Source organism: Carex rostrata, chromosome 23, assembly GCF_964058835.1.
Source record: "Carex rostrata chromosome 23, lpCarRost1.2, whole genome shotgun sequence".
Classification (NCBI taxonomy): Eukaryota; Viridiplantae; Streptophyta; class Magnoliopsida; order Poales; family Cyperaceae; genus Carex; species Carex rostrata.
The window spans coordinates 5065457-5077827 of NC_135940.1; the positions used below are offsets into that span (position 1 = coordinate 5065457).

At 37.6% G+C, this 12371-nt stretch overlaps 2 protein-coding genes across 3 annotated transcripts; one reads left to right on the plus strand and one right to left on the minus strand.

Annotated features, from left to right (window-relative positions):
* Positions 1-2345: 2345 nt before the first annotated feature.
* On the plus strand, positions 2346-5777 carry LOC144574551 (laccase-22-like). Its single transcript, XM_078324523.1, has 6 exons — positions 2346-2596; positions 3150-3301; positions 3522-3766; positions 3861-3992; positions 4192-5124; positions 5281-5777. The coding sequence occupies exons 1-6, from the start codon at positions 2504-2506 to the stop codon at positions 5409-5411; spliced, it is 1686 nt and encodes a 561-aa protein (XP_078180649.1). The 5' UTR covers positions 2346-2503; the 3' UTR covers positions 5412-5777.
* A 1315-nt stretch (positions 5778-7092) lies between these two features.
* On the minus strand, positions 7093-11108 carry LOC144574552 (flocculation protein). 2 transcript variants are annotated; one of them, XM_078324524.1, is made up of 4 exons: positions 10627-11108; positions 10372-10487; positions 8714-8960; positions 7093-8550 (listed from the first exon to the last, which is right to left on the minus strand). In XM_078324524.1, the coding sequence occupies exons 1-4, from the start codon at positions 10948-10950 to the stop codon at positions 7357-7359; spliced, it is 1881 nt and encodes a 626-aa protein (XP_078180650.1). In that variant the 5' UTR covers positions 10951-11108; the 3' UTR covers positions 7093-7356. The 2 variants fall into 2 exon arrangements, with proteins under 2 accessions (XP_078180650.1, XP_078180652.1); XM_078324526.1 differs by lacking the exon at positions 10372-10487 and having other exon boundaries at positions 10627-10874.
* Between the last annotated feature and the right edge of the window lie 1263 nt (positions 11109-12371).

The following is a 12371-nucleotide window of genomic DNA, read 5'->3' on the forward strand; positions in this document are numbered from 1 at the left end:
TCTCTCTCTCTCTCTCTTTATATATATATATATATATATAAAGAGAGAGAGAGAGATGGGCTATGGTGCATTGCAATGCATGAACCCCCTTATGCATTGCACTATAATCACGGATTTAAAGTCCAAACGACCGATCCGAACCGTTAGATGTTTAATCCATATTGAAATGTGCTTGGAGACCAAATTTTATATTTTTTGGAATTTTTTTACTATTTATTAAGCATTTTTGAAAATTGCTGTTTTGCTGTGAACAGTAAAAAAACAGTAAAATTTTCTGGACCATCAGATCAGCGACTTTAAAAATTGCTTAATAAATAGTAAAAAAATTCCAAAAAATGTAAAATTTGGTCCCCAAGCACATATTAATATGAAGAACAAGATGAACGGTTCGGATTGGTCGTTTGGACTTTAAATCCATAATTTATAGTGCAATGCACAAAAGGGTTCATGCATTGCAATGCACCATAGCCCATCTCTCTCTATATATATATATATATTTGTAAGTTATATTTGGGTTAGGTTATATATGCTATCAATTTATTCGATAATTATATATTATTTATTCATCATTAATTAATCATAACAGGGAAGAGTATCCTGATACATATAAGACTAATTTTATACTAATAAAATTACAAAAATGTTTCCATTAGATCCATATCGTATTGACACTCCTATTTGGTTATGTATTAAGAATTATTAATATTAAATATTTGATCGTTGTGTATATATAAAATAAAATAAAATATTATCATCCTTTATAGACATGATACATAACTTGCCTAATTAATGAAGAAACAGAAAGAATGAAAGAAAGAAAGAAAGAAAGAAAAAAAAAAATCCATAAACAGAAATGTAATAAACTTTTCTTAGGAACGAATGCGATGCTTAATTAATGATCATGAGGACCCAAATAAAGTTAGTCGTAAATTTTCATGTGAAATAAAAGTAGGCCCCTCATTAATTGCTATATATATCAACAGCATTACATAGGATTTCAGATTAAAAACCTTTTCTTTCATTACATGAGATCAATTAATTCCTTACTTAATGCAACTATATATATATGGTTATTGACTTTCTATCTGGAGAAACTTTAATTTTCCTTTATTATGCGAAAAAAAAAGTGAACTGACAGCACTAGTACTTGCAAAAATGAAGAAAAGGAAATCAAACAACTTCACTTGATGGCTATGAGTTTAACAGAAGACAGTGATGCCATCGGTGTCCGTGGCATAATTTGATGTCTAAAAGGTAAAGTGACACAAAAAAAAAAAAAATATCCCCACAAATTAAGTTGGCAGATGCGTCAAGTTATGAACTTCTTAGAAATCAGTATTTAATTGATTGACTAAAATTTACTAACTCGAAATCTAATTGAATTTTTTTTAATAAATATATTATTAAGCCACTTAACTTTTGGAATGAACAAATTAAGAGCTTAGAGACAAGCATAAGATCCCAATATAAAATTGCATATATATGCACCATCCGACCATGGTTAATTATCGGCATATATATTGCAAGCTAGAAGGCATTTCATTTGTCCTATACTCCTGTGTCGTATATATTTACGCATGTAGGATAATATATAGTTGTATATATTATAAAACAATAAGAAGACATTAATTATCATAAAAGTTATTTTTTTTTTAATTTTCCTGAGTAATGTTTAATTAACAACTAGTAATATAATTATACATATATAATGAAGATGCAAGTGCAGTAGCATGAGAAATTGAGAATATGAGATGCTCTGGTTCTTTTGTACTGAAGGCAAGAAAGTTATAGAAAAGGAAAAAAAAGAAAAAGAAATTATGGAATATAGAATATATAGAAATAAAATAATAGAAGGAAAGAAAGAAGAAAAGCATGTAATTAAGGAGTCGATATTCTTGGAAATTTCTTACTCTTAGTAGGCAGGCAGTTCAAATCCATTTAACAATCAGAAAGTGACAGTACTAATTTTATTTAATTATTTTGTTTGTGAGCCGAATTAATCCTGACTGGAAGCTGCGGGGTGAACAATTAAGTTTGTATTATACTTTATGTGAAATCCAAGTTATAGGGGTTTGCACTTTGCAAGTAAGAATAATGTGATGAGATTATTAATTAAATTGTGCCAATGGAAGGAAAACCGTGTATTTCAAGGCTAAGCCACCTACAACTAAAAACGACGCAGGAGCTAAAACCCCATGGCAGATGCATGCCACACACACCTCTCTCTCTCTCTCTCTCACACACCACTCACCAACTCACCCTATAAGACCTTGCGCTGCCTGGTCATTTTATTCTATGCACTCATCACCACCTGCCAATTTGCCATCCATCACCTGCCCTGCCCAACATTCATATATCTATCTATATATCAATTGTAGCCAAACATATACATTCATATATTACTTAATTTGATCCATCCATCCCTCCATCCATCACTGGTATCTGTATATCATATATACACATATACTGATAAAATACACATATACAGGTCGATCGTGAGAAGATGGTGCAAATTAGTTGTTTACGAGCAGCAGTGTTGTTGCTGTGCATTCTTCCGGCATTGGTCGATGCACGAATTCGCCATTACAAGTTCAATGTAAGGAATTGAGTTTATACACTTTCCTCTTAATTTATGGCTAGCTAGGTCAGCATTATTTACTGTGCTCCCCGTAAAATTTTTATAATTTAACACGGGGCTATAAATAGATAAAGAAAAGTAAACATGACGTTAGCACATATATATTATTCATGTAATGGAAATATTTAAGGATCAAGCGACAAGCTATAGTATTCTTAAAATTTCTTTAATTAACTAGTAATTAATATATATTGACCTTTTCTGGAAAGTCTCACTTAATATATTATATTATGAATAAATCTGTGTTGTAGACAACATGCTATTCAAGTCGATCGGTACATATGGTTACACAAAATAGTAAAAAGGAACGAACAATTAATTGACTCTTTCAATTTCCTTCTTCTTAATTTGTACTTAGCATTTCTTATGACGTTGAGCTAATTAACTAGGTAACTAATTCAACTTAAAAGGCCATCATTAACTAGCATTTCTTCTTTGTACTTAGCATTTCTATACCAGCATGCATGTTTGGTTTACATTGGATGAATCTGAAATGCATGCTCATATATAGGTTGTGGAGAAAAATGTGACTAAGCTATGCTCGACAAAGCCGACTGTAACGGTTAACGGGCAGTTCCCCGGTCCTACAGTCTATGCAAGAGAAGGAGATACCGTTCTGGTCAGGGTGGTCAACCATGTTAAGTACAATGTCACTGTCCACTGGTAAGCTTGAGTTGTCTTGATCATTTTTCCTACATTTTGCATAAATAAATAAATAAAAATATTTCTTGGATTTTATATATCATGAACTATATATATAAGAAATTATAAATACATAAATAGCAAGAATTGCATTGATTACTATATCACTTACAGCATTAATTAAAGTAATTGAAGTAATTAATGATGTACTCTGTTCTTCTACAAAAAAATAATTGTATAGGCACGGGATTAGACAGCTCAGGACAGGCTGGAACGACGGTCCAGCATACATCACTCAGTGCCCAATTCCACCTCGACAAAGTTTTGTGTACAACTTCACGCTAACTGGGCAGCGTGGCACACTCCTCTGGCACGCACACATACTGTGGCTGCGTGCGACTGTGCATGGTGCAATAGTTATACTGCCCAAGCTCGGCGTTCCCTATCCCTTCCCTAAACCCGACAAGGAAGATGTTGTGGTCCTAGGTGAGATCAGTTGGGGTTATGCATGTGCATACGCACAAACATCCTCTTAGTTTGTATGTCAATAATTGTTTGTTCTTAATGAAAAAAATTGTAGGAGAGTGGTGGAACTCGGACGTGGAGGCAGTGGTCGATCAGTCAACAAAGCTTGGCCTGCCGCCGAATATCTCTGATTCGCACACCATCAATGGTCACACGGGCCCCCTTGCATCTTGTCCTTCCTTACAAGGTTTTATATGATCTAGCTACAGATGATCCATCATCTTTTCTTTTGACACACACATACACACATCTTTGTTACAGTAAAACTATCAAAGTAGCTATGGATTACTGCAGGGCTCAGTAAAGTGCACCAGTAACTAACATATATATAACTAATTAAGGAAATTGGAATGTGCATTAATTACTGTATACATCTATATATATAGGGGGTGCAGATGGGTACAGGTTGCAAGTGGAGAGCGGGAAAACGTACCTGCTGCGGATAATCAACGCTGCGCTCAACGAGGAACTGTTCGTGAAGGTGGCGGGTCACAAGCTGACGATTGTGGAGGTCGATGCCATTTATACCAAGCCCTTCAAGACAGACACAATCCTCATCGCCCCTGGACAGACCACCAATGCTCTGCTCACCGCTAACAAGGGTTCTGGCACCTACCTAATCACGGTCTCCCCTTTCATGGATGTCCCCATCCCAGTCGACAACCGGACCACCACCGCCACCGTGCACTACAGCAACTCCTCCCTCACTACCACCGCTCTGACCACCACCAAGCCACCACCGCAAAATGCTACGTCCATCGCTACATCCTTCCTCGACTCCCTCCGTAGCCTCAACTCCTTGCAGTACCCGGCACTTGTGCCCCAGACTGTTGACCACTCGCTTTTCTTCACAATTGGTGTTGGCGTCAACCCATGCCCATCCTGTATCAATGGGACCCGCATTGTGGGCTCCATAAACAATGTCAGCTTCGTCATGCCCACAGTCGCACTACTGCAGGCGCATTACTACAACGTCAGCGGTGTATACACTACTGACTTCCCAGGCACACCGCTTTTTTCATACAACTACTCTGGCCCTGGCCCCAAAAACTTACAGACCATGAACGGCACAAGGCTGTACCAGTTGCTGTACAACTCCACGGTGCAGATTGTTCTGCAAGATACTGGGGTCATCTCGCCAGAGAGCCACCCAGTCCATCTGCATGGCTTCAACTTCTTTGCAGTGGGCAAGGGCCTTGGCAATTACAACCCTGCATCTGATCCTGCAAAGTTCAATTTGGTAGACCCCATTGAGAGAAATACAATTGGTGTACCGACTGGCGGATGGTTGGCTATACGGTTCAGAGCTGACAATCCAGGTATATGTTAATTGTACGTTAGCTAGTAGATAAAAGTTCAAATTAAGCTATCTCATTGTGATCGGCATATATACTGCATAGCATATATAAAGAAAATTGAAAATTCATGACAATAGATAATATATGTTGAATGCGAATGTATTTGCTTGAGTGCAGGTGTGTGGTTTATGCATTGTCATTTTGAGGTGCACACGACGTGGGGTCTGAAGATGGCGTTCATCGTGGAAAATGGCAACGGTCCCCATGAATCAATTCTACCTCCCCCCAAGGACCTGCCAAAGTGTTAAACGCAATTAAGTTAAAATTGGGCAAAATTGATTTTTCATCACGCAATAATGTATCATACAAAATTGAACAAGTGCTAGTGGCCCCAAAGGAAAGTTGGGTTTCTTCTAAAAGGGAGGGAAATGTTTTTTCATTTTGTTTTTTGTTTTTCTGTCATCAGGAACAGGGATGATCAGCTAAATTCTGGTTACTTGGGGATGTTTTTATCTGCCTTTTTTTTTTTTTTTTGTTCATTATTTCTTGGAACATTGAATTTGTGTGACAAATTAGTTCTGAAATTTGGCTTCTTTTGGGGATATACTCTCTTATGCTTGTTTTTTCCTTATAATAACAGAATTGTGAATGAGACATAATTTAAATTCATTGTAAAAGAGTAGTAAATACAATATTGGCGAGAGACTTTCTTAATAACTATTGTGTAAGATTAATATGAAAATGTTTGAGGTTCTGATCTGAGTTGACCTCTTTTAAAGCAAACCGCGAATGAACTTAAAAATTCTAGTTGTTGAGATCTATCAGTTTTTTTTTTGGAATCCATCATGTCCACTAATAATTTAGTAGTAAAGGGTACCAAGAGAAAGCATATATATCTAGGCCGCCTTAAAGCACTCTCGTATTTCACTACCAACCTACTTGGAATGGCACTTGAAACTTGCAAGTTGAAAGACAATGAAAATGAAATATACCTACAACAGCACTGGAAATAATGATTTTCCGTAGTTGAGTTTTTAAGTATAGATTTCTTTATCAAAGTTTATCTGTCAACTATGGAATTGATGTTAACATTGGTTGTTGATTGGATGTTGAGAGATGCCTTGGGTTAAAAGCAAATTAATTGGGTCATCTATCCATCGTGTCATCTTCACTTGCGCCAATTTATACTGACAATACAATAAAAGGCTCCTTAATTTGGATAAAGCGATGTTGTTAGTCATGGTAGCTGTATAAAATTATGTTGCTAGTCTTAGTATAAGTCTAATTTAGATTTTGGTTTGCAAATTTGGTTGGCTGGTTGGTTGGTTGTATCTTTCTCGAACGGACCAGGGAGGGACAGTCAAGTGATCCTCTTTCTTTGCTTTTGATGGACATGGGCCACATGGTTATGAAAATGGGCTTTCTCTGAAGCTATATGGGCCTTTAATTTCATCTGTATGATATAGATTAATTTGAGAAACCTCAGACCTCAGAACCTGGAACTCGGATCCTCTTCAAATCACAAAAAAAGAAAAGAGGAGGAACCCCGATCCTCTAAAAGGAAATCTTTTAAAATTAGTAGATCCGGAGCGTTCTTTTAACTTTGCATGAATCTCAAAGCACATATAATACTGCCCCTACGCTATCCCAAATAGACACACTGTTTTTGAGTTAATATGAAACATAAAATAGTGAACCCGAATCCGTATCCTCCCAGGTACCTGACTGAACCTGACCCAAACAGGCCTAGATTTATTCTCAGCCCAAATTTTTAAATTGGCACAAATCTCAAAGCACAAATAATACTGCCCTGTGCCATCCCAAGTAATCACCGACTGAGAGTAAATCTGAACCATCAGTTTCAGTCCAGTCAGGTACCTGGGAGGATACAGATCCTAGTGAACCCCACCTTACACATACTTTAGCGGATACGCATTCCCCAGACCTATGTTTACATACAAGCCAAAAAAACTATAAGATGATTTCGACTACATTCAAATTTTCAAAATAACTTGACAAGTCTAACCACATCCACATTACTTACAACTACGGCATTTGCACCAACGAACAAAATAAGCCCCTTCTTTTAACGAGGCATGAAATGAAAACAAGTTAAAGGGAAAAGATGCTCAGCATACATATTTCATGTCCTATAAAATATACCTATCCAATATTGATTGGCATGTACACTGTACCAACAAAATGATCATATCATTATCATAATGTTTTCCTAGACAGAAGATTCCCATGCTCTTATTCATCCCATTTTATATTATCCACCCGACAGACTTCTTGCTCTTGTTCATTCTCTTCTCGCTCGCTAGCCTGACACGACATATCTTCCTTCAAAGCAGTGGAGTTAACACTTGAAAACACATCCATACTAAAGGCAACAGCATGGATGGGGTTGGGCATGGGTGCCGAGTCCAAGAGCCGCATAAGTGTCTCCCTTGCATTCTTCTCCGCCACTGACTCTGTGGTTGGCACCACCAGAGGAAGAGGAGGTATGGCTGTCGATATGGCAGGCCCAGCACTGACCAGGTAAGCTTGCCCAGCTGAACGGATGTCCATTACAGCAGGCATGTGCACAATGGGGTCTGACATGAGGCCCGTGAAGGCAGGGAACTGAGAACTGCCGGGCAGAGGTGGGATGACAAGAGATGAGACAGGGAGGGGGAGGTGGACGAGAGGATCAAGCAATACTTTGGTACAGTCAGAAGAGGCAGTGGTGCTAAGAGAGAGTGAGGAGGGAGGGGGAGGGGGAGGTGGAGGAGGGAGGGGGAGAGTGAGAGGGGGCAGCGCAGATGATGGCACACGGGACGGTCCCATCGGGCACCAGCAATACTGGGGCTTGAAGAGGGGCTGGTTGTCCATGGACATGGAGGAAGCACAGTCTGAAGGGGGGATGGGGAACTGAAATGTCAGGGGATTAAAAGGAGAAAACTCAGGAGGCAAACCTGCAGAGAGGCTAGCCACAGCTTCTGAGTGGAATGATGGCAGCAGTGAATGTTGTGTGGCAGGGGGAGAGTTGAAGGGCAATGACGGGATGACAAGTGGGCTCACATGGCGCCCTTTGAGCTTGTTATCTCGAATGCCCCCAACAGTCCTCACAGAAGACAAGGATGAGGAGTTATCCTTGAAAGAAGTATTGCCTCTGGGGCTAAGACTGGCACCTCTGGATGATGATGACAACGAAGATGACCCATGGGTGGATGTGGATGTGAAGGTGCGGTGGTGGTGAGGGCGGGGCGACCTTGCATTTTCAGATGAGGTGGTGGTAAATGTGGATGTGGAGGCAGTGGTTTCTGAGTGGATTGATTGAGCAACAGCAAGGACCTTAGGACTGACAAGGCAGGCTTGCAGATGACTGCCCAGTGAATCCAGACGCGACCTTGAGATTCCTGTCAGCTCTGACAACGTGGGTCTCCTTCTCAATACATCTTTCATCTAAACATCGTATTTAATGAAACCAAAACTACAACAATAAGCATTCTCACACAATAATAAACCAAAACTACAACAATAAGCATTCTCACACAATAATAAACCAAAACTTTCTCATCTCATCTCATTAAAAAATAATAATGTAAAAAGGAGAACGAATGAGTACCTTGCCAAGCAAGTGAAGGCCATGGGATAATGACTTCTCAGACAACCAGTAATAGAACACCTGAGATTCTGAGACTTTCACTAGAAAAGACCGGCCGGATGTATCTGCCACTATCTCTTCAATTATGATGCTATCCACCTCAGAAGAGTTGCAACTGATTGAACAGAGCTGCTCAGTGCGGCCGTCATCTCCAACAAATGATATCTGCAACCGAGACGCCGGCGCCATATTCAAATTTAACTGCCCTCTGCCCAAAAAAAAATACAATATATATGTCATAACAACAACTAACTAACTCATATGTGCCATCCTAACCATTATTTTCATAGCTGAGAGGTAATTAAATTACCTCCAAAAGAACTTTCTTTTTTAAAGAAAAAATAAAAAAGAGAAGATAGCACTAATTGTAAACAAAAAGACTGTTTTCAGTTTTGACAAATTTACAGAGATTCATGAGAACACACAACATTCACTTGTTGACAATGCAAGCCGCTGAAAACTAAAATGTTGCTAAGTTGCCTGAAAAACCAATACATGATAGATTCCTTTATAGAATAATTAAGAAACAGTATAGACAGATAAACTTTCACCAAGTTAAATCTTCAAAAGGGACATGAACCAACGTAGGATGATATTGATAAAGCAAAGCAAAATAAATTTATTGAACAAGCACCAGTTAAGGACAACAAAATAGAAAATTCCAGCCAGGTGAACAAAACCCCCAAAAAGGGTAATAAGCACATACAACGATAGTATTCAAATCGAAAATGCCAAAGCAAGCATCATAAAATAATAAATAAATAAATAAGTAAAACAAAAAAAAGGTCATCATACTTATGGTCTGGTTCATAGCAGTACCTGAATTATACCAAACATGGCTGGGAGACTACCAAGCATCACACAGGAAAGTACATGCATGGAGACCAGAAGAAGAAGCACCAATATATATGTATAATATTGAAGTTGTTAACACAAATGTACAGGTATCAGAGTAAAATTTTAAGATAAGTTGGCACTCGGAATGATGATGCATAGTAAAAGTAGCACAAAGGGAACACGAAAGAACTACCTTCTTCCCTTTTCCTCACATTTCAGAGATTATGTATGACAAACGCCCATTTTTACCTACAAACGAAAACATACATTCATTTGGTAGGTTGTATAGCGCCATCAAAATTAACTGATCCATACAATTCTGCATTTCCTTTTATTTATAGTAGTTAGAATATATGATATAAATAAAAGATACATGTCTTAATTTATCCACTTAAACAAATTCAGCTTAAATGAATAATAATTAAAGAAAGCAGAATTCTATGTATCAGGTAGCGCATCAATCAACAAGAGCAGTCTAAAATTTGGACATAAACCTAAACCTATAGAGAGGTAGGCATAGAGCCAATATTCATAGGATGTGAGCAGTAGCATTACCTACGCAGTATGAAATTAATTATAATATCGTACATGTTTTCAATAATATATATCTTCTATTCTGACCACAAAGTTAAATTAAGCCTCCAAAAATGAACTCATTCTTAAAAATAATAAAATTGAGGTCTCCACAACTATATTTGGTTGACAACCCAACTGGTAAGTTCAGTTGGGAAATATGGAAAGGAGGGGGGATGTAGGTTTGAGGTGAAGGAAAAAATGAATACCTGGAAGGAATGGGGCAGAGAAGAGAGCCGAGCCTATTGACTTTGCCAACTCGAATGGAGACGAGAGGGGCACAGAGGCATCTGACCAGTAACCCGATTTCTGAGGCATCGAAAAGCTGTATGTACGTACGTAGTTTGATTGATTGATTGAAGAGGACAAGGAGAAGGCAGCAGCAGTTAGTGAAGGATGAATACAACATAAGATAAAATAAAAAGGGACGATGGTATTGGTGGGTGCGTAAGGAAGGCAAGTACCTGGGTAAGGTGAGCAAGGAGGCGATCCTGGGCGGCTGGGCCAAAGATTCCGAGGGATGGGCTGGTGAGGCTGAGGCTAAGGCTGAGGCGGAGGAGTGGCAGCGAGAGAAGGCAGGGCAGAGAGGGCAAAGATGACCGCTCGTCCGCTCGGCACGCCCCCATCGTCTGCACATCAAACAACGCCGCCACCGAAGCAGCGGCAGCAGAAGAAGCAGTAGAACCATCCCCATCAGACAACACACCAGCACCGGCAATTCCTTCTTCTACTTGCTCTTCCTCCTCCTCCTCCTCCTCCGCGCTTCCTCTTCTTCTTGAACAATTCATTTTCAGATTCTAATCTACTGATCCAATCCCAATCGCAATCCCAATCCCAATCCCAATTATTGTGCGTAAAATAATAAAATTTATATATTAAGTGAAGGTGAAAAAAAGGAAGCAAGTAACGAACGAACGGACGAACGAAATGATTGGATGGATGGTTGAGAGCAAGCGCGGATTTCAATCTGGGGAATTAATCGCATTTAATGGGGTCGTTTCGAGTCCGGCTTCTCTTCTGTTTAATTTACGACGTTACGCGTCCAACCCATTTATAAGTCGGTGGCTCGGTGCCCGGTGGTACGGGTGTAAACGGATCGGATATTATTAATATCAGATTTCGTCCAAATTCAAATCCAAAAAATTATCTAAATTATCCGATTTGTATTCGTATTCGAGACTATCCGTTTTCGTATCCGTATCGTATCAGAAAAATTATAACAAATAAGACTATGGTAAGACCTTTAACTATCCATATCCGACTATTTACACTTTTAAACCACAACAAATGTGTTATATGTTCTTAAATTAATTTATTAAATTGCATATTGTATTAATAATTTATTAAATTGTATATAGATATATATTTTAATGAACAATAACATAATTAATAACTGATATTTTAATAATATAATAGATGTTTTGTAATCAACAAGTTAATTATAAAAAATATATATATTTGTATCTATCCGATATTCGATTTGTATCTGTATCCAAGACTATCCATATTCGTATTCAAAAAATTATAACAAATATGGATACAGTAAGACCACTATTTGATCTGTATCCGACCGTTTACACCCCCTATTCGGTGGTCTACCTTTATAAATTGAGAAATTTAGATAAATACCCACCACAATCTTTTCAATTAGATATTTGTCCATCAAAATTTTAAAATTAATTGTTTCTCATTTAAATATAACTATATTATAAATATATCCATTACTCAATTAAAAATATTGATCAATAATAATAGCAAAAATTAAAATGTTGTAAAATTAAAATGAAGTTACAATAAAAATAAGTAAATAACAAGAGAGATAGATAGAGCAATAACATAATTTTATTCTCTTCTAATTGTATGTTTTGTAAGTGTTTACAAAGTCTTTATTTTTAAGCTAGAAATTGTACATGAATAGTGTGATTGGAACCAACATTTTTTTAAGTTCAATAGATTTCAATTCAATAGAATTCAATAGAGATGATTTTCAAGTGAACTTTGCTGATTGGAATCCAAATGGAAAATAATTGAATTTTTTTCAAGTTATTGATTGGAACGTACACATAATGGAAGAGAAATTATTTCATTTGAGTAAAAATAACACTCGTGCCTTTAAAATATATGTATGTACAAACTGAATTTTCAGATGCCATGTAATTGTTTTTTTTTTTTTGAGAAAAAGGCCCTTACGTTTGTTATTATAACGAGA

What these genes read in the sequence shown, in the direction of transcription:
- LOC144574551 (XM_078324523.1), top strand. Translation starts at nt 2,504, where the DNA reads ATGGTGCAAATTAGTTGTTTACGAGCAGCAGTGTTGTTGCTGTGCATT. An exon ending in GGAAGATGTTGTGGTCCTAG is followed by an intron (nt 3,767 to 3,860) that starts GTGAGATCAGTT and finishes AAAAAATTGTAG; the next exon opens with GAGAGTGGTGGAACTCGGAC. An exon ending in ATCTTGTCCTTCCTTACAAG is followed by an intron (nt 3,993 to 4,191) that starts GTTTTATATGAT and finishes CTATATATATAG; the next exon opens with GGGGTGCAGATGGGTACAGG.
- LOC144574552 (XM_078324524.1), bottom strand. Translation starts at nt 10,950, where the DNA reads ATGAATTGTTCAAGAAGAAGAGGAAGCGCGGAGGAGGAGGAGGAGGAG. An exon ending in CTCTGCCCCATTCCTTCCAG is followed by an intron (nt 8,961 to 10,371) that starts GTATTCATTTTT and finishes TTTTTTGGGCAG; the next exon opens with AGGGCAGTTAAATTTGAATA. An exon ending in GCCTTCACTTGCTTGGCAAG is followed by an intron (nt 8,551 to 8,713) that starts GTACTCATTCGT and finishes TACGATGTTTAG; the next exon opens with ATGAAAGATGTATTGAGAAG.